Below are 23,083 nucleotides of genomic sequence, written 5' to 3'. Positions count from 1 at the left end.
TATGGGACGTAAGCGTCCGACAAACATGTAAATTTTACTTCATCCATAGAGGGGGACTAACGACTTTTCTCATTAGGAAAATGTCAAAGAGGGGGGGCAAACCTGTTTCTGATCGCGCCGGTCTGTAGGCTATATTATGAGAATTTTGGCCCGGTTTTAGAAGGTTAAATCACACTAATGAGAGTCAGTAAAGAACAACTAATGTCGGCAGTATAGTATTTTCTATGAAAGTTTAGTCTATACAATTCGTTACACAAAGTGTAATTAGCTCCCTAAAGCTACTTGCAATAACAAATTTTAATCTTAGAAAATATTATATACACTACTGTGAACGTTCATGTCTTGTGAGAATAAATTAATGCCATTAGTTTTTATGATTTTAGTTGGATAACTTATAACACAAAATTCTTTTAATATTCACTGAACTATTCCGAAATTAAAAGTTCAAAATCAGAAGTTTCAAAAATAAATTTCTGAATTTTTGATCGAATAGCTTATTTGGCACCCTTTCTATTTCCTCACCTGCCCCACCCCCGTCCGGCCCTGCTGAGAAACAACTTTAATGTTTTTGTTTTTTGCAGCTGATTACGTGCTTTGTTTCAAATATCATATCCTGTAAATTTGCTTCACTTTTAGCATAATATATTTATAATTGCTACCAAAAACATTTTGGTTTGATTTCAGTGTAGAAAAGCGTCCGTAGGGCCTATGTAACTACCTAGAGAAAGGAATGCTTTCGTGGAAGACGTGTTAAAGACATACAATGTTCTTAAGAGCGTTAACACATCATGAATCATTTACATAATAAGGCATGATCGGGTAATCGTACATAAAGTTTCCCGTTTTGTTTTAATATATAGGGTGAGTAAGCTTCTTGTAAAATTTTGCATTTCATTAGAAGCACTAATCTACCTTTTGTCCCTGTGATTATACAGGGTGATTCTAAATAGTTTTTACAAATTAGGAGGGATTATAGTACTCATCCAGAAGAGCATTAATTACCATAGAACATTGGGTCGCATTCAAAGCTCTGAGGCAGAAAAGAGGAATATTATAATTTCAACCTAATCTTACAACAATATTGGGAAAGTGAATGAACGAGACCATAAGTTGCTTAATGAGTTTAGTGAAAAACTCCCAGAGAGTGCACAAAACGGATAAAACCGAAAACTTGGCGTTCAAGTGTTAATTCGTTCTCAAACTTTGATGACAAACACTCACATACACATCTTTGGTTCATAAAGATCTCAACCTCGCAAACGATTGCAACAAGTTAATTATCTAATCAGGGGCTGAATACCTTGATATCAAAGTATCAGTTTTTGCCCTTTGCCACCTTCTAACTTTTCCTCCTGGACATACTGTTCTGCGCTCATTTTACTTGAAGCACCCTTCTATGGGACACGAAGTTCTGACGGCCGGAACGCGGCTTGAACATTTCATGCTAATCTCGGCATTCAGTGAAAGTTGGAGTAAGTTCATAATATTAAGTTAGTTGGTAATATTCTTCTTAATTTGTAAACGGGGCTCAATTAATCCATGATCAGTCTAACTTACAATATCGCGGAGCTATAATCTAAATTAATACCCGTTTTAATAATATATAGTTTAGCAGCTGTTAAGAGTTTGGCAACACGATACAGAATAGTACACTGTATAGTGTACAAGTGATAAAGCTTCGACTTCAAATATTGAACCTTGTTGAATGTTCCAAATGAAAGGCCCATTTTAATTACACAAATGTCTCTAAGTTCTAAAAAGAAATGTTATGCCCTAAATGTAGCTTTTAATTCGTGATTACTTAAATACTTGAAGAAAACTGTTATACTGTATTGCTTTTTTTAATATCTTGTGAGTCAAAAAATTTTAAACTGTACAAAAACTCAAGAATTTAATTGTTCATAAATATTACAAACCATAGAAACTAAATTATCACTTAATTGAAAGAAATTAGTCCTAACTCGGACATTATTAGTATTGGAACTGGAAAAATATGGTTTCCTTTCTATTTGTTTTAGTATTTTTGTAGTTATATTTAGTTTTGACTCATTAGTAAAAATGTTAAATTAATAAAAATAATTTGTTTCTATTAAATAAGTATATAAAAGGAATTAAACATTCGTTTAATTCGTTTTGTATGCACAGCCATTCCTAGCACAGTTCCTTAAATATTCCGACTAAACGTTTGATTTATTTTTTAAAAAAATAAAACTGTGTCTTTCTACAGCATATTAAATGCTCTCTGAAATCGAAGCTATTATTTTTTGTCATAAGGGACATTTCCTCCACTGGATAAAGATTTCGAGAATATTTGATGTTGAAAGTGAAGTCGAGAGATAAATTTTGTATAAAATATTTATGCTTGCTTTTAGCTTTATTTGAAATGCTAGTCTAGAGAATTTGAATACTATTGAAGATTCTTGGCATTGCCAATCATCTTCAATAAAAATTAGCATTTGTTAATTAAAATGGCGAAATTGGCAGACAAAGTAAATATATAAAATTCTATTAGAAATCCCAATTTATACTTGGAAGAATTGAATAATAATCTGTACTGCTATAAAAGAGACTTCATTGATTAATCACACCATTTCGCATTAAATAAATTCCTGAATGAAACAAAACTCTGTTTTATGTCTAGCCTGGGAATGATGTCTCCCCTTTCTAAAAATAGATTTCTAAGAAAAGAATGAGTCATCTTTTTCTTGGAAATCTGCTTTAGAAGCATGTTGAAACATGTTGAGACCTGATTCGATCCAAAATAGGGGATGTCAAGTTAATTTTTATGATGTCTAAGACATCATAAAAATTAACAAAAAGTTTTTTTTGTTTTTTTTAAATCTGAGCCAGAGAAAATATTTTTCTGGCTGTCAGAAATTTTTTCCCAGCCGACTCGATTTTTCGATTGGCAAGACAGCACCTTTTTTTTTAAGAATGAGCTTTTCCTGATCTATTTATTACTTTTTTTTCATTCTGAGCCAGACATACCCATTGATTTTCACAAGTTTTTTCATTTTGCTTCCCATCTCCTCCCTTTTTTTCCTAAACTGTCATACAAACATTGTAGAATCTCATTTTTCCTTCCCTCCCAAAGCTAATACAGAGGTTCTCCAATCAAAAATGTTACTATAAAGGGATTGGTTTGAATGCATTTATCTGCAAATTCTCTAGGATCCTGTTGAGAAGAAGATGTCATATTATTATTATTGCAGAGTCGTTTTTGGAAGAGAAGCCTAGTTTCATCAGAGGGTCTTTTCTGAGGATCGTCCCTACATTGTTTTTCAGTAGGAATGATTTCTGTCGGATCCTCAAGAGATATAGGAGAATCCTGTTTTGAGATATTGAGCGGTCCCTCCTCCTCCTCCTTGAGGGGTCTTGTCAAAGGGAGAAAAGTTTCGGTTCATTATCCTCGGAGAGTCTTGACAAATCGAGAGGTTTTTCCTCTTCGAGAGATCTTGACAAAAGGAGGGCAGGTCCTTCCTCATTCTTGAGGGGTCTTGACAAAGGGATTGATTTTTCGTTCTCGAAGGGGTTTGACAAAGGAAGGAGATGAATCCGAACAGAATCCTTCGTGTCCTCTTCCTCATGGATAAGGATAGACTTTTTCTTCTTCTGAACAGGTTCCTCCTCATCTTCATCATCATCGGTGAGAGAGATAGGGTAGCTTTTCAACCATTCTATATTTTCTTGCTCGATAATTTTTTGAAAAGTCGTGGTCTCGTTCAGATGATTGTTCTCGAGAATATAATATGGATTCTTCCCAGTCCTCACGATCGAGAGAGTTTCGTGCAGAAATTTGGGCAACCAATCGCTAAAATGAACGAGAATCCCCTTTTTCTTCTGAAGACAATTCACGTTATGGTTCATTTGCGGGAGGGTTAGAAAGGTAGACGTATAATGATATTTGGCTCCTTTCATCGACAAAATTTGTGAATCCAAAGTTGAAATTTCACGAGCCATGAAAATTTTTTCGTCGGCCAGAAAGTAATGCCGCATCTTGTGGTAGCTCCCCACGATATGATATCCCGCACATTTTGAAAAATCGGAGGCTTTCAAGTAAAGAACGGCTTAGATGATATAAAAAGAAAGTTCAAAATTTTTATATTTCATATGGATACATGTGGTGAGCTGGGGATTCTTCATGATGATCGACTTCTCCTCCAAAAAACCATAACAACTGTTTGACTCTCCTTATTCTATTTTATATATAGAGAGAGAGAAAGAGAGAGTTCCCTCCCCCCTTCTTCCTCTCTCTATATATATCTCTGGACGTCCTTGGGATAGTGAAAGGGTAACTGAAAAAATAAATTCGGGAAGTTCATGGTAAGTTCTTGATGACTTTCACTTCCGCATTCCGACCCACTCAAACTAAAAACAATGAATGAAACTATGATGTCATAGAGATTCTACGTGTGTGTGTGTGTGTATATATATAAGAAGGCGGAGAGCACTGAGCGAGATGAATTTTTTTTCCCATTAGGAGCCATGTCGCTGTTCGATGTTTTTCCGACTCAACCCATTTCGGGTAAAGAGGATTTGAAAACGCTCAAGGAAATCACAAACCTGAAAATCTTTCTGGCATGTCATTCTGCCAAATTTATTCCACATCTACCCACTCATCGAGCCATCGTCTCTTTCAAGCAGGATGTCGGATCCTCTGACTTGCTCGTTCAAAACCTGTATAGGAATTTTTTCCAATCTCAACAAACGAAAGAGGAATCACTCATCTCTTGGTGCCGGTGAATCGAGCTTTGAGACGGCCTATTCAAACAGATCGGAGGTATACGGATCCCCGCATGAGTTTTCGATGGAGGAATATTTTTCTCACGAAAAGATATTTTACGTTTGGAGTCAGAACGACGGCCAAGGACGAAGTGCATATTGTTCAGACCACAGCTTCCCCCATCGTCTATTACGAATCCTCGTCGCTCCATCTCCAGGAAAGAAGTTTTAACATAGCCGACAGGACGAAATTTAAGAAAGATGTTTTAAGACCTTTCCAAAACTATGTCATTCTTCCGAAAACGAGCTGCCTCATCCTCACGATCCAGAAGAGCCTCTTTTTCGTGGATTGATGCCCGTGGACGCTTTGGAAACAAATAAAAAAACAGATTCTTTTTCAAACGCCGATGATGTTTCGAGAGGAACCACGGCCACTTTCTCCCATCCCTCCTTTAGATGATAAGTGGAGATGGATCAAACCGTCCTGGCCGGAACGAGTCAACGGAAAGTAATCGAAATCATCACCATTGAAGATGAGGAGGAGGAGGAGAAAGAGGAGGAAAAAGAGGAAGAAGAAGAGAAAAATTACCGATTAAAAACGGTCGACTTATCGTAACATGCCTGACGGGGAAGATTCATCCAAGAACCTGGAATCTTCTTCTTCTTCTCCAACGTGTCCAGAGATTATGGAGGTCGTCCAACTTCGTCCGGCTCCAGAAGTTCCAAAGTGTCCAAAGGTTATGGAAATAGAATCTCAGTCGGGTCCAGAAGCTTCAACATGTCCAAAAGTCAAAAGTCATGGAGATAAAATCTCAGCCGGGTCCAGAAGTTCCAACGTGTCCAGAGGTCATGGAAATAGAATCTCAGCCGGGTTCAGACATCGTGGATCCTCCCACTCATCCTAAAGAGACTTCAAGAGTTTCAAGACAAATTGGGGAGGATCCAGCCTTTCCCGTATGGAAAGATTATATGGACTTACAAAGTTGGATCGATCCTGAAGAAGAAGAAGGAAATAATAATACGAATGGGTGGGTCAAAAATTGTTTAGATTAATTCTCTTCTTACTGGTAGGGGAGTGATGTAGGCAACAATTATTATTGGCCATAATAACTACAACTACTTCTACTAGATAATAACGACTTTCACTTCACCTTTAGTTTCAGTTTAGTTTCTAAGGTTGTCATGCCTGAAATCAATAAGGAGTTAGTGAGCGCTACAAAGAATGGAACAGCTTTAGTATAGATCCTTTTGGCGAATTTTTGATTTGGCGACAAAATTTTGTCGCCGAGGCAGACCCGACAATGACGATTGGAAAAAATGGCGGATCGTCAACACAACCGTTCAACGAAAGATATATCTGGACTAAATAACATTCTTAAAACATAAGCTCTTGATTATATACTCCAAAAATTATCAAAGTAAAAATACCGTTTCGGGACTTTGTAAAAATAAACTCTTGATTATATTGCACAAAATATCACATTGACGGGGAGGATCGCCAATGAAACTAAATAACAATCTTAAAAAATTATCTCTTGATTATAATATTGCACAAATTATCACATTTATAGCGGAATGCCAACACAAATTAGATCTATACTAAATAACAATCTTAAAAAATAAACTCTTGATTATAATATTGCACAAATTATCACATTTAATCACGAGTACAATGGAAAGCAAATGTAAACATGAAATTCATCAAATCATACCCCACTAAAGGACATACCTAAAATTCTCCCAATTTACTTCCCTGATAATTTCCAGAAATGCAATAAACGCATTTATATTCTTCTCCTTGCACGAATGCCTAAACATGTACACAGCTAAATAAAACGAGAAGTCATTTTGCCGATTATAAGACGGCAAAGAACTTTTCACATGCCTCCATGTGCTTTCCATTGTGTTCGTGTGACACTCTGTCACAGGATCCTTAAAAATGGATCGAGTGATTCACGTTTAAGTGATCAAAACCTTCCCTTGAAATAACGTCGTATGCCTTCCAGCAGTCACTGTAAATTAGTGTACCCGGTTCTATCCATTCTCTGATTGCATTTAATAATGTATCCTGTGTTCGATCGGGTACTGCAACTAGAAAAATCTTACCTGATCTTCTTTCCACCCCGCCAAAAACCCACTGACCCTCCACCCAATGCCCTCTATGATACTTCCTCTTGCCAAATTTAGATTCGTCAATTTCAACGATCCTGCCTACACCACCTATTTTCTCGGACGTCAGCTCAACGTGATCGAGATTCACTTCATTAACGAACTGACGTAAGAGTAGCTGACGAGAAGCCAAAATCGTCAACAATATCTCACGTTCGGGTCCCCCTAACTATTTCAAACGTTAAATGAAATATCTCTTCCAGCTTCAGCTTACTGCATGAAAACCAAACCATATCTCTAGGATTTTTGAGCCCCACAAACCTTTCCTTCGTTAACTTTCCTACAAATCCAAGCACAACCATCTGAAACGGTCTTTTTAGGACCAAGCTTCATAAGCCCTCCACACTTCAAACATACTAAATTTTCACTAAATCAGTTTCCCTCAAAAAGTCAAGAAATACATCCCTGTTGTTATACAAAGCCGTGACAAAATTCCTATTTGGAAACCCCTGTTTCCCTAAAGTTGGATTGTTATTGGAATAAGTCCAACTAACCGTACTCTGTAGCAAACCCTGATACTTAATAAACACACTTAGAACGGAAGGCATACTGACAAAATAGAAAAATCTTACCTGAAATACAAACCATAAAAAATAATAAAAATCCCAATCGAACGATCCCGAGCTCACTGCACAGAAAAAAAGGGGAGTACTGAACTGAAATCACGGACTCCTGCTTTAGGATTACCATAAATAAACAGTAAACAACAGGGTTACCATAATTTGTCATTAATCGCGCGAAAAGAAGTCGCCAAATAGAATCGCGCCAAAAAGGACTAATACTAAAGCTGTGCCCAAAGAATTATAAAGATGTCATATATGAAAAAAAATACATTCTTGCTTTTGCTTTTTGCCTTTTAAATTATTATAAAAAGAACTTTGCAAGCAACTACACAACTTGGAAGGCCATCTGCGTTGCATATGAATGCAAGGACTCCGCCCAATCCTGATTGAATTCTCGGTTTTCTTTTCAGTTCTCTTTTTTTACCAGCTGCCATGCTGACGGCGAAGCTGAAAAAATGAACAATAGTTCAAATTAACAGTACAGTATTAATGCTCAAATTTATCTCATCACGGTCATGTTAAGCGTAATTAACGATTATGATAAATAGAAGCTATTGAGAAATTAGGTACTTAAAAATGTATTTTCTTATTTTTTAAGGGTTTTCATAATAAATTATTAATTTTTCTGTATGGAACTGGAGAGCCGCAACTTTACATCAAAAGAGACGCAGGTTGCCGACCCCTGGGGTAGACGCTTGTGTGTTTTGTTACTACAACTCAGAGAAATCTCGTGACGTGAGTATCGAATGTATCTTTAGTTGCTGTGGTTCAGTTGCTTTAGAACTATGTGAAACTAATAAAATATGTCCTATGTTATAAAAACCCTAATTATATTCAGATACACAACTTTTGAACATGTTTGAAATCTATTATTCTAATCAGAATACTTTGTCTACTGAAAACATTGAATCAATATTAGAAATCAAAAGCTAATTGAGATTAAAGTAGGAAGAGTCATATCGTCTAACCCATTTTAATTGAAGTAAACGGGTGCTTACTTTATCGTAAAGTGAACACCCGTTTTTCAAACAGCGAATGAAAAAAAAGAGCCCACCAGAGCTCGAGCGGTAAAGTTGCTGAGCACTAATAGTTCCGTCCGGGGTTCAATTCCTGGCTAACGGCTAGCTGCACGGGCGTTTTCATTGTTATTCCCGTGTGTAACTTGCATATGAGTCAGTTCTCTTTAAAAAATCCTACACGAAGGCCTCCCTCCCCGTAGGCAATAGCCTAGTGTGCTTTGCTGTAACCGAATAAACCGAAACTGGAAAAAAAAAAAGGAATTGGTGGTGGAAGGTAGCTACGAAACGTCGTTTTAGAAGAATGGGCTACATAACCAAATTTCTATCTATACTCTGGTAAACAGTTCATTATTTGCTCATCAAAAGCCTAAATTTATCTAATGCTCGGCTTAGTTCTTAAATTGTAATTTTAGCTACAGCCCCCAAACAAGACGATGTCTGGTATTTTATTTCATTACTTAGTTATTCATCATTAATTTAAGAATTAATTAAATTTTCATTTGTCTTTAAATTTTTATTGAATTATAATAATAATAATTTAATATTCTAGTTGCTAATTATTTATTATTGTAATAGTTATTTTATTTTTATTTATTTATTTATTCATCTTTCCTGATGGCCTTCCATAGAGCTCCAGCACTTCTAATTTTAAAAATTAAGTCCTGACTACAACCAATGATTGCGAAAATAAAAGTCAAGTAACTTATTTAGTGATAATTAAATAAAATAAAAGCCAAGGCTTTTATTTTCGCCTTACTTGGCTTTTATTTTACATTTATATATATATGTGTGTGTACTTTACATTTTATTATAAGGACATATATATATGTACTTTACATTTAATTATAATTTATTTGATATATATATACATATTTACGTTTGGTAGTATTACCGATTGCAATAAAAAGGGAGGTGCACATCTAGATGTTATAACGGACCCATATACAAAATTTCAACGTTCTATAACTAACCGTTTTTGAGTTGTGCAACATGCATACATACGTACTTACACATCACGAAAAAAATCCCTTTCAAATATCAACTTAGGCTCATAATCATTAGTCATAAGTATCAGCTTAGAGTAAATGGGATTACATTTAACAATAAGTTTAAAAAAAAAAAAAAAAGAGAGAGAGAGAGAGAGTTTTTCATTGTGTTCGTACGTACAGGCGTCAGCCCAAAAAATAATTCACATGGATTCCGTAATCGTCAAAAACAGATATTTTCGTTAAAATATGATACCCAAAAGTTTTCTCGATTACAATAATTGCTGCGATTTTATTGGATACAAGGAAGTAAAGAACCTATATTAACCTACATATTCTTATATAAACAATACCTAAGTGCAGTATATAAATATTTAAAATCAATAAAATCTGACTATGGCACGCTCAAGGAAGAAAAAAAAAAAAAAAAAAAAAAAAAAAGATGAATCATCTAAATTTTCAAATTACAAACATAAATAGCAATAGTAAAAAGCAAATACAAAATAACGCTTCACGCTATCAAAATTGCTCATTTTCTTAAATATCAACAACTAAATAGTATTTCAACTAAAACACATAATGTAAACAAGAGTTTGCCCGATGCCCAAAAAAATTCAAAATTATCTATGAAAAATATGAGTGCATTGTGACACAACCGTATCATTCATATTCGAACAGCAACCGCATCATTCGTACTCGAACAAACCGCATCGTATGACAGATGCGAGTAACGAAGAGATGCGAGTAACGAAATGAATTTGTGAGTACCGAATCGGTACTTCGAGTCAACCGATGTACCCGTTACTCAGTAACGAATACATTCGTTTGCTCCAGCTGTAGTTTTAAGACGTTAGTCCGCTGTAATTGTTGTCTGACGTGATAAGTTTTGTTTTCGTTGAAACTGATTTTATTATTTGAATAATTACCGCAGTTATAGTTTTTTTTAATGAAAGTGGCTGTTTTAAAACTATGATGTGACTCTTCAATTAAAGTTTACTTCATGCTGAATTGTAATTCATGCTGTTTAGTATTTAAAGCTTGAAAGCCGATTACTTTTTTTCCGTGTAAGCTTAAGAGTTGTTACTAAATTTCTAACGTATCATGTAACTTCTTTAACCTATAAATCATTGGGTAGCTACTGTACAAAAATTTCAGGTAGTCGTAACATACCATATGTGACACAGTTTTACAAATTCCTGTTTAAACATGTTTATGTGATTGGGCAGGAAGTCTTATTTTTGTGAACTATAAGAAATAAATTTTCAATTAAACATTATTGTGAATGAAGGCATTCTTAAGGTGTCCTAATAGCAAGCACCATATACGTCACATAAATAATTTGTGTTTATCCTTTTACGAAGAAAAATGCGTATTTACATCAGGCATGAAATGCTAGAATAAACCAACTTAAAACTACTTTTACCGAAATTTCTGTTTAGCAGCCAGTTTTACATTCCTTCAGAGGATGAAATTCACGAGATACGTAGCAAGTTATATTAAGAATGTAATACAGTTATCAATATAGTGCAAATTGCCTGTTTTAGGAGGAGCATGTTCTAGGTTCAGGGTTTGTAACAAAGTAACAAATCATGTTGAAGAGGTAATATTTAAAACAGCACGTGCATATCCATGCTGAACAAAAGCCTTGTATGTATGAAATTTGTATGATGTCATTTAGTCGAAAAACCACTTAAAAGATGCATATATTAATTCAAATTGGAAAGAAAGCTCTTATATGTGAGGTATGTAGACATTTAGTTAAAAGACTAATTCAGACAATCATCTGCTTATTCTCACAGGAGAAGAACCTCATGTATGTGAAGTATTTAAGAAATCATTAAGTCAAAAGTTCAGTTTAAACATGTATGTGCTTACTCACGCAGGAGAGAAACCTCATATATGTGAAATATGTAAGAAGACATTTTGCCAGAAGGGTAATTTAAACAGCCATATACTTATTCACACAGGAGAGAAGCGTCGTGTGTGAAGTATGTAAGAAGTCATTTACTCTGAAGGCTAATTTCAATGCTCATGCACGTATTCACACAGTTGAGAAACCTCATGCATGTAAAGTATGTAAGAAGTCGTTTAAACAGAAAGAGCATTTAAACACCCATATGCTTATTCATACAGAAGAGAAACCTCATGTTTGTGAAGTATGTACGAAGTCATTTAGTCAGAAGTCTGCTTTAAATACCCATATGCTTATTCATACTGGAGAGAAACCTCATGTTTGTGAAGTATGTACGAAGTCATTTAGTCAGAAGTCTGCTTTAAACACCCATATGCTTATTCATACAGGAGAGAAAGCTCATGTGTGTGAAGTATGTGAGAAATCTTTTAGTGAGAAGTCTAAATGTAGTAGACACATGCTTATTCACACAGGAGAGAAACCTCATGTTTGTGAAGTATGTACGAAGTCATTTAGTCAGAAGTCTTCTTTAAACACCCATATGCTTATTCATACAGGAGAGAAAGCTCATGTTTGTGAAGTATGTAAGAAGTCATTTAGTCTGAAGGCTAATTTAAATGCTCATGCACGTATTCACACAGTTGAGAAACCTCATGCATGTAAAGTATGTAAGAAGTTTAAACGGAAAGACCATTTAAACACGCATATGCGTACTCACACAGGAGAGAAACCTCATGTGTGTGAAGTATGTAAGAAGTCATTTAGTCTGAAGAGTAAGTTAAACACTCATGCAGTTATTCACGCAGGAGAGAAACCTCATGTTTGTGAAGTATGTACGAAGTCATTTAGTCAGAAGTCTGCTTTAAACACACATATGCTTATTCATACAGGAGAGAAAGCTCATGTGTGTGAAGTATGTGAGAAATCTTTTAGTGAGAAGTCTAAATGTAGTAGACACATGCTTATTCACACAGGAGAGAAACCTCATGTTTGTGAAGTATGTAAGAAGTCATTTAGTCTGAAGGCTAATTTAAATGCTCATGCACATATTCACACAGTTGAGAAACCTCATGAATGTAAAGTATGTAAGAAGTCGTTTAAACGGAAAGAGCATTTAAACACGCATATGCGTACTCATACAGGAGAAGAACCTCGTGTGTGAAGTATGTACGAAGTCATTTAGTCAGAAATCTGCTTTAAACACCCATATGCTTATTCATACAGAAGAGAAACCTCATGTTTGTGAAGTATGTACGAAGTCATTTAGTCAGAAGTCTGCTTTAAATACCCATATGCTTATTCATACTGGAGAGAAACCTCATATTTGTGAAGTATGTACGAAGTCATTTAGTCAGAAGTCTGCTTTAAATACCCATATGCTTATTCATACTGGAGAGAAACCTCATATTTGTGAAGTATGTACGAAGTCATTTAGTCAGAAGTCTGCTTTAAACACCCATATGCTTATTCATACAGGAGAGAAAGCTCATGTGTGTGAAGTATGTGAGAAATCTTTTAGTGAGAAGTCTAAATGTAGTAGACACATGCTTATTCACACAGGAGAGAAACCTCATGTGTGTGAAGTATGTAAGAAGTCATTTAAACAGAAAAATTATTTAAAGAAGCATATGCTTAATCACACCAGAGAGAAGCCTCGTGTGGGAAGTATGTAAGTCATTTAACCAAAAAAATTATTTAAACAAGCATTTGCTTAGTCACACCAGAGAGAAACCTCATGTGTGTGAAGTATGTAGAAAGTCCTTTAGTCAGAAGTCTCATATAAGCAGTCATATGCTTATTCACACAGGAGAGAAACCTCATGTGTGTGAAGTATGTAAGAAATCATTTAAACAAAAGGATATTTTAAACAAGCATATGCTTAGTCACACACAAGAGACGCCTCATGTAAAGTATGTAAGAAGTCATTTGATCTGAAGGGTAATTTATACCCATTCACTCATGCACATATTCACACAGGAGAGAATGGTCATGTGTGTGAAGTATGTAAGATGTCATTTAATCAGAAGAGTAGTTTAAACAGTCATACACTTATTCACACAGGAGACAAGACTTGTGCATAAAGTATGGATAAGTTAATTTTTAATAAAGAATTATTAAGATATGCATATCGACAGAAGAGAGAAATCTGTCATGTATGTAAGAATTCATTTGGACAGCAGAATAATTCAAAAAAATATTTGTTTATCTAAGCAGAAAAGAAGCTCTTTTGAGGAGATGTTAAATTAGTATCAAAATTTTATTTATCAGTGTAGTAAAGATTTGTGTACACAGCAAAGAAATCTGATTTTTTGCGGTCAGGTCAGTTTGAATCACAACAGTTGTCAGTATTAATTGATGGGAGAATTCTTCTTAATAAGAGCCATTCAGTGGCAGAATTTTAGATTTGAAGGTAAATTGGGTGTTGCTGATGCTGTGGAGAGGTTTTTTGAATTGTCATTTGATACTAATAAATCATAATCTAATTATTTTTTTTAAAAAGCAAAAAACTATATTTATGCAAGTTTTTACCTCAATTGCATTTTTAACTAATGCTGACTTGAAGCTACATTTGCTTATCTATCCTATCTTAAAAGAGTCTAAAACTGCTTATACCGACCTTGATTGAAGAAGCTGGAATTGTTGTTTTGTTCAGAATATGCCATGATGTGTTTTGTGTTTCTTCCACCTTTTCGGAAATTTGCATTTTTGACCCTTGATATAACTTTTCACAGATTTTCGTATCGCTCATATTCAGTGCTACATCTGTTAGCTAGTTAAATGCACTGTAGTGAACATACGATTGTTACCAATTTGACATACTTCTGAGATGCAATTCTGGAGCAGGACTAAATGCTTCATCCTATATGTGTACTGTAACTTGTATCTTCTTTGTGCTGAAAATATTTCAGAGTTTAACAATCAAAGCTATTGAATTAATGATAGAAATGCCTTTCTTGTACCTGTAATGAAATAATATATTAGGTGATTTCTTTTTTGTGTTAAAATACTAAAGACCTGCAGTCAAATTAGACAGGTCCATTTTTTTACATATTTTTCATCTAATTAAATCTATTATGAGGAAATATTCTCAGTATGACTATCCAGCTGCATTATCAAATGTCTCGAGTGTATAACATTCTAAAGCAGTATACAGTTATTACATATTATAGTGATAAAGGGAAATGAGGTCTTGTAAGATAAAATTCTTTCAAATCCTGAACATATCAAGTAGAGCAGTTCCATGTGTGTAAAGTACCTAAGAAGACATTTGAAAAAATAAATCTGTATTGTGGTATTTCTATGCAGGTAAGAAACTCAAAATATAGTATATATATATTCAGAAACTAGATAGAAGTTAGAATTGGTTGCCCCCCCCTTTTTTTTTTCTTTTTGCGATTCCTTTTTGATGCTAAGATCGGTGCCAGGAAGGCACAATTTTAAGATGGTCGCAACATACACAAAACCAAAATAAGAAGTCGAAGAATTGCACAAACCTGGTGTCCATGTACACATCGCTCTATTTTCACTTAAGAGAATATTGGAGAATTGCACAAACTAGGCATTGTGCACTGCCTTAGCTTTGTCCATGTACACATTGATCTATTTTCATTTACAAAAATCAGGATGCTAAATCAATCAACGTTAAAACAATCATGGTAAACAGAAATTGGGTTTCATCGCCAAAATTGAAGAAAATTTGTTGCTAATCGGAGGGCACCAAATTCTACACTAGAGCCAGAAACTGTTCTATGCTCTTTAAGCAGTGTTGAAAGAAACTTGATTTTTAATTTGCAAGAGTTGCACACTTTATAAGCATGAACATGTGTGTACAATTTAAAAAAAAAAATCTTCACTTATAACTGTATCATTCTTCTTGGCAAAAATCATCATTATAAGCATCTCGGGCATAAAAATGAAAGTGTCTTAAATGGTTCCCATAATAATGCAAATTCGGAACGGAATAGAAACTAGCGATATATGGCACTTTGCCACTATTTTTATAATTTCTAATTCAAGGAAAACCTTTTTCTGGAAGCTATAAGATGTGCTTGTAAAGCAGGACTCTCATAGAAATTTGCTATGTTACTTTAAAATTTTATTTCATGGAATTTATTGAAGTAACTTTGCTGTTCTTCAACCTGTTGATTTAATAAACTGTATTTTTTAATAAAATTATAATCATAAATGCTCTTTTATAGTTTAATTAGTCTTAAGGGTAAAATGGTAAAAAATACTAAAATTATGAAGATATTAAATTAAAATTTTTTCGGCAGTTTTCAGATAACCAGCGCTTGGCGAAATTTCGGATTTGTTTACATCGGAAGTGAGCGTATGTGCGCCAGAATATGGTAACCCTGATAATTGTTGCAACCCACACAGGGAATTTTCCTGAAGGAGGAAAAGGGAAATTTTCTGTTTACTTTTCGAACATTACGGTAAGAGAAAATAAAGTTTGAAAATCGCAAATCATTATTAGTTCATATTTTCGCAAAACGTTTATGGGGTTTTGGGAGTTAAAAAATAAAGTTTGGAAGGAGGAAAAGGGAAATTTTCTGTTTTTATTTTTCAAACATTACGGTAAGAGAACAGTTACTTATAGTATGTAATTTTTCAATGCAGCAAATTATTATTATTAACATAACAAAAAGTTCAGCTTTTTTAGGTATTATATATGTTATACATATTGCCATGGCCATGAAGACGAACTGGGCAAAGTTAAAATGAAACCAACAACAGCATTTAATTTATTATAGCTTTTTTCTTACTTTTACTAGAATTCTAATGATAAAATGATTAGTGTATTTAAATACATATTAAATGAAAATATTAAAATAGATAAGGAGATGCATTAAATATCATTTGGACTAATTTAATTATGTATTATTACATATATAGCTATGCACATTTAATTTTTCTCAATAAAAATAATTAAGCTATCCTTATTATTTTTATATGTCTATACATTTTTTAACTCTGCACATAGCTACTCAGAAAGAAAGATGTATGAGTAGGATATAAGAAGATAAAAATTATTAATCTTCCCTTCAAAGTCAAATGGATAGCTGTAGTATACGATTTCAAAAACAGTAAATCATTAGAATATTAAGCTGAAAATATAAGTCTGAAGCAAAGAGATTTTTCTTAAATTCAAACTGTGCACAAAACATTTCAGACGCATTCAAACTCTGAACTGGAACAAGTTGTGGATACTGTTGTGGAACTAATATGAAAATAATATTGTTGACAGTATAGTAGTGTACCACCAAAGAATTTATGCTGGGAGAAGAAGCAAAGCTTCGATGACACCACAAAGCCAAATGATAACTGGCTTAATTTTTACTCTTTTTATGCATAAAATGTCATAGTTGTTAGTATCTCGTTAAAATGTATTTTCTAATAATATAATGATTTGCAAATGATGGAAATTTACTTGTCATTAAAACATTTTGTTCTAAAAATGCTTATCAAAGAAGTTAAAGCTATTCCAACCTATCCCCCATATTAAAGTTTTTTTGATTAAATCAGGTTCATGTCTAATGCATCAAAAATATAAATAAACCTTCTTTAGTATTTCTCAAACATCAGTTCTCATGGCTTTAAATTGGATGCAAGATTTATTTCACAAAGTTATGTTTTCACTTATGGGGCAAAACTTTTAAATTTGTTATTTGAATCTGTTACATTAGTCTTTATTTTAAAGAATATATTGTATGTCATATGGCCATGAAGGCAACCTGGTTAAAGTAGAAATGAAATCAAACTTTCTAATTAATGTGATTTGAAGCCATTGTTCTATACTTTGAGGAATATGTTATATGGTAAATACTTTACGTGTGCTCATGTTTTTCCTGGAAAGTGCATAACATTTTTTTATTGAAATAAATTACCAACTTAAATCTATTGTCATGGCAATTAAATTTTTCTGAAAGAGCAGGATTATTTATAAGCCGAGTGCTAAACCTTTATATTGTTACCCTGATCATGAAATTTTAAATGGTGATTTAATTTCTTTTTTCAGGTTGAACTGCCCTTCAATGAAAGCTTTTGCTCGATGAAAATGAAAGCTTTGTAATAGCAATAAATGGGACTTTTGTGAACTGAAATCTGTTAGGCTTTCCAAAATCCAGAAAGGTAAAGTTTAACTTTTTATTTAAGCCTAATGTTCTTAAAATACAGGGTGATTATAATTAAAGTTTAAGTTTAAAAATGCTATAAAAAAAGAACCACTGATGAAACTGATGTGAAATTTGAAAGGAATGTTATTGAAGAAGGCGGAAAGCGTATGGCAGAAGAAAAAAATTAGTTTCTAAAGTTAGCCACAGATGGCGTTGTAAGCGGCAGAATCACGACGAGAAATGATTCGTAAAACAACGGCTAAGGTGGAAGTTACACATTAAAACGTATTGACAAATTAGAATTGTTGAATAATTTTATTTGCATGACTGTACATATCACATCGAAAGGGACAAATCGGTTTCAAGAGTTTTGCGGCGACGTACCGCATAAGAACCATTCATCAAAGAAGTTCGGAACTGTCGCGAGACTGGCGCAAAACATGTTCAATATGGTGTCCACCATTGTGTGCAACAAGTTGAAAGCGACAAACAGCATGTTCCACAACGGATCGCAGTGTCTCCGGGGTGATGTTCAGAATGTGTTGTGAAATGCGTGCCTTTAATTCCGCTAATTTGCAATTGGAGCACGGAACACAACATCCTTCAGATATCCCCACAGCCAGAAATCACACGGAGTAAGATCAGGCGATCGGGACGGCCAGGCTGTAGGGAAATGACGGCTGATAATTCGAGCATTTCCGAAATGGCGCCTCAGCAGCTGCTTCACGGGATGTGCAATGTGCGGAGGAGCGCCATCTTGCATAAAAATGATTTCATACACACATCCATGCTGTTGCAGAGCTGGAATCACGTGGTTGCGCAAAAGAGACGCATACCTCTGACCACTGACGGTTGCGATAACAGGACCGGAAGCACCCGTCTGCTCGAAAAAATATGGTTGTAGGATGAATGATGCCATAAAGCCACACCATACCACGACCTTTTCAGAATGAAGTGGTACGGGGTGCGTTGCCAATGGATTTTCTGTTGCCCGTATTCGACAATTCTGGGTATTCACGTATCGTGTCAGATAAAAATGGGCTTCATCTGTCCACAAAATTTTCCACGGCCATTCATTATCCACTTCCATGCGAGCCAGGAATTCTAACGCAAACGTCTCCCTAGCTGTCAGGTCAGACGGAAGCAACTCCTGCACATAGCCAATTTTGTACGGATAGCATTGCAGGATGTTTCGTACAATTTTCAGCACCGTGCTCGTAGGCCTGTCCAATGTTCGGGCAATTCCTCGTGCACTGCACGGTTGCACACCACCGGCCGACCCCTCCTGTAATGCTGGGGCCACTTCTTCAACTACCGTCGAATGCACTCGTTTTCTCCCTCTACCAGACTGCACATCAAGCGAACCTGTCGTTTCGAATTTTTGCATCATTTTCTTTAGACCTACGACACTCATTGGACCAATGCCTTCTTTTATACCCTTCAGTGTCCTGAATTTTTGCAGAGCTACTCTTGCACAATCATCATTCTTGTAATACAGCTTTACCAGCAGAGCGCGGTCCTGCAGTGAAACACCCATGGCGAACGTCTGAGACGCAAAATGAGGAACAGCCTGGTACCTGACGGCTTTATAACACTGAAATTTAATTAACATTTTAATTTACGTCTTCTTCCGCTTGCAGCGCCATCTGTTGCTAACTTTTGAAACTAAATTTTTTCTTCTGCCATACGCTTTCCGCCTTCTTCAATAACATTCCTTTCAAATTTGACGTCATTTTCATGAGTGGTTCTTTTTTTATAGCGTTTTGAAACTTAAACTTTAATTATAATCACCCTGTACATTAGAATATCCATAGGTGACATTTCATTATTGTTTAATAAAGACACCATAACAAAATAAGCTGATTGAATCGCCAAATTTGTAACTTGTAACTTTTAAATATATCCAGACTCTGTCTGCTTTAACAGGAAAGTAACATACAGTGCATATATAGTAGTGTTTTTTATCATTTATCATTTTATTCTGTTTTAAGTATGAGTTCAGCAATGCTCCAACATAAGGTATTCCAATTTATATGAGCTTGAAGTCATACAGCTCCTTATTTTATTTTGCATATTTATACTTGTTTTGAAATTGTCAATAATTCATAAAATGCTGATGAACAAAACATTACTATGCCTATCTATAAGAATTAGCTTTAATGAAATAAGAAGCATCAAAGTATATGCTAATTGCGCTAAAACTCCATACTCTTCTTCAAAACAGTACTTCAGTTATAATTGTGTTAACAGACGATGCAGTTGTTCAACATTTTTATACACTGTGCTGTTACTTTCATACTTTGGTTCAGGAAAGTAAATGGGATTTGATATTCTATATTTCTCCTTTTTTCCCCACATTATAATTATGAATTGAGTTATCAGAAAAGAATGATTAATTTTATGAAACCATTAGCATCAGAATAACTTCATTTCTTGCACATGTACTTTTTTTTTCCAATGGCGGGCGCTTGCCTATGCCTGCATTGGCCACACCCAAGGCCAGATATGGTGGTCTCTTTATTATGGAGGCACCTAATAGGCATCCCACCTTTGCCTCTTATGAAGGGACAAACAATTTACGTCCATGCCTTGTCCGTTATTCGAACCCGGGTCCCTCGGTATTGTACTCAGGCTTCCCTAACCACTATACAATCCGGGCAGCTATGAATTTACTTTAATATGCTATTTTGTATCGATACGTAATAGGAAAACTACATTTTTTATTATGTATTTTTAAAACAAGTGCTTTTTAGTCATTGGTTCTATTTAACTAGAATTCACATGTATTGTTTTATATGCAAAATAAATACGACCCAGACTAATTGGGATCTGACTTCAGAGCTTTCACTCGTTGCATCTGTCACATAGCTTCAGAGCTATAACTGTGTTATATTTAATCTTTAGTACTTAAATATTAATTTGTTAAAGTTAAAAACTAATAAAGCTGAAGAATGTAAATGTGATATATTTCTTAACAATAATGTGCAGTAGTCCCTCTTTAATAATGGTTTTGATTATCTGCAGACACTGAAAATTGAGAAAGTTATGAAAATTAGATTATTTTGTTGAATTCAAATTGGCCAAATGATATAGATATACTTGCATATAAATCACTTCTGCATATGATTGAAGCTTTACAATATGTGCTTGTTAACTTCAGTTGTCTATAGTACTATTATTATGACAGTTTAACACTGGATATTTGCACCACATTACCTCAGATTGGAACTATAGGATAAAATGTAGTTGAAAACTTTGGGAGGTTATAAATGAAATAAACACAGAAGAAATTAACTCAAGCCATTACCATTGTGAATGAATAACAGAGCAGCTAGAAAATTTATTATAATTCAGAATTAATGTTTAATACTGGCAAAGAGAAAGTGAACAGTGTATTAAGTCAGATAGTTTTCACAATAGAAATATTAACTGAAATAAAAAGTAACAAAACTATAAATTTCCCCTCATTAATTATGAATATTTTTATTCAGTTATGTTTCATTATTAAACATGTTTATTACTTCTGTATCCTGCCAAATAGACTAGCTGCATGGAAGTTTTCATAATTTTCTCTATGTGTGACATGAATTTATGCATCCAAAATGTTAACCTTTGTATGCAACACTCACTCATTTCTAATGCTTTAAAGTCCCAATACCATGGGCGTAGCTAGAGGGGGGCATCTGTCCCCTGGTGCAGAATCCAAGGGGCGCCAAACTGATGTTACGACATTTTAGAATTAAATGTTTTCCATCCTTGGCGAGCAGTAGGGGGCACGAAATCTTCAGTTGTCCCTGGGCGCTGAAAACCCTAGCTACGACTCTGCCCAATACTCGTTTAATTTATCATTTGCAGTATCAGTGTTGTTACACTATGAGTATTACTAATATTTTAATTCAGTGCTGCTTTTTAATTACTTTAACATTTATTTTATTCAATAAATAAATTAACTAAAATATAAAATTTATTGTGAATTGATTTTGTAATTATTTATGTTTATAATTTTTATCCCTTCCAGCTGATTAGGTGTGCAGAAGCAGCAGACTTGTAAATGTGAAGGAGCTATTTGCTTAGTTATGCAGTAAAATTCACCACCCTGCGGCAAGCTTCATTTTAGTGTCATTAAGCTGTGAACAGCCAAGCTAACCATCTTCAGGGCAAGTGGCTGCATCAAGCAAACCCAGTTCCAGTTTATTTTGACTGACTTTCCTCTTTGGAATAAATCTCGGAAAATCAGACAATTAAGCCACAAATCTTGTGACCAATTTTCCAGTTGCTGTGCTTAGTGCCATAAAGTTAGATGCCAATAAACTGAAAAGCTATGGGAGGTATTCTATTGGACCCTTTAATGAAATCAATTTAAAGCAAGCTTATCATATGATAAGCAAAATGATTGCATCATTGGATATGAAGACTATGGTAATAATTGCATTACTGGGTATGCAGGCTGTGGCCAAATGTAATATCTCAGTATGCTGTGACTATTAAAATTATAACTTATGTATTATTACTTCATATTGGTCATATTAGGTTCCAAAATGGATGCTCTTTTTATATAGAACTATATAAATGTAGAAAATCTGAGAAGTTAATTTTATATGGAAAGCCTTCATGCAAAATTAATAGCATCTTGTTAATTTCATATATGTTTTGTGAAAGTAATTGCTGCTGAATCTGGAATTAATGCATTATCTGAGATTTGAAACAAAATACGTTAAATTAGAAGATAGTAAAATAGATAAATAGGAAATGAAACATGAAATTTATATATTTAATATTGAAATAAATATCTCAGTAAAGTGGCTGTATGTAAAGTATAATGATGCAATTTTTATAATTTTTTACTAAAATGCTAAAATTATGTGCTATGAAAATTTTATTTTCATTAATATTTATAATTTTTCCCTCGCAAATTTTTATCCAAGGTGTGTAAGTTTTAGCTATTTTAGATTTTTCCGTTTTAATGTTAAAAATGTCTTCTTTATCAGCATTACATTAAAATCCATCTCATAATCATTTGAAAACGAAGTAAATTTCATTCTTTTCAATAGTTTAAGAATATTTTCATAAAACATAATTATAGAAAATATGAACTGATACATTTATAGTTATATATATATGTAAAGAAAAATTTTTTAGAAGGATCCTTTTTTCTATACCAGAAACATTTCATGAGTTATATTAGTTGACCTAATATGTAAAAGGAATGTTTAATCAAATTATTTTGGTTATGTTTTTATAAATATCACTATAATTTTAAAAGTTATTGAATTTTAAAGAAAAAGCTATAGTTATTTCCAGATTCTTTAATAAAACAATTCTTTATTCTTGTATTCTCGTATGAAAATTTTCTGTATATTTAACATAAAATTGTATGCATGTAAATAAATTTTTTAATTTATTATTATTATTCTGTTAGCTTCAATTTTATTCTCAATAAATTTGATACATGTATTTAATATTCAGCTAAGTTTTATTAACCGTAACTTTAATTCAGGGCTTAATTTCTAAGATTAGAAGTACCGGAGTCCTCTGGAAGATTGTCAGCAAAGAGGAACAAGAGTAAATAAATAAATAAAATGACTATTAAACTCAT

At 34.0% G+C, this 23,083-nt stretch overlaps 1 protein-coding gene across 3 annotated transcripts; it reads left to right on the top strand.

Moving 5' to 3' along the window:
* The first annotated feature begins 10,301 nt into the window (after window positions 1-10,301).
* Window positions 10,302-22,845, top strand: LOC146998971 (uncharacterized). Of its 3 annotated transcripts, none has more exons than XR_015039888.1 (3): window positions 10,302-10,523; window positions 17,391-17,503; window positions 21,506-22,842. XR_015039888.1 is itself a non-coding variant. In XM_085812130.1 (3 exons), the coding sequence occupies exon 1, from the start codon at window positions 11,577-11,579 to the stop codon at window positions 12,531-12,533; it is 957 nt and encodes a 318-aa protein (XP_085668256.1). In that variant the 5' UTR covers window positions 10,534-11,576; the 3' UTR covers window positions 12,534-14,677; window positions 17,391-17,503; window positions 21,506-22,845. The 3 variants fall into 3 exon arrangements, 1 of the variants encoding a protein (XP_085668256.1); XM_085812130.1 differs by lacking the exon at window positions 10,302-10,523 and adding an exon at window positions 10,534-14,677 and having other exon boundaries at window positions 21,506-22,845; XR_015039887.1 differs by lacking the exon at window positions 10,302-10,523 and adding an exon at window positions 14,686-15,807.
* The last annotated feature ends 238 nt before the right edge of the window (window positions 22,846-23,083 follow it).

This window comes from Stegodyphus dumicola, chromosome 2 (assembly GCF_044657685.1).
Source record: "Stegodyphus dumicola isolate Sdum_Otavi_A_Nest chromosome 2, ASM4465768v1".
Classification (NCBI taxonomy): Eukaryota; Metazoa; Arthropoda; class Arachnida; order Araneae; family Eresidae; genus Stegodyphus; species Stegodyphus dumicola.
This window is presented reverse-complemented; position numbering and strand designations above follow the sequence as displayed.

What these genes read in the sequence shown, in the direction of transcription:
- LOC146998971 (XM_085812130.1), top strand. Translation starts at nt 11,577, where the DNA reads ATGCTTATTCATACAGAAGAGAAACCTCATGTTTGTGAAGTATGTACG.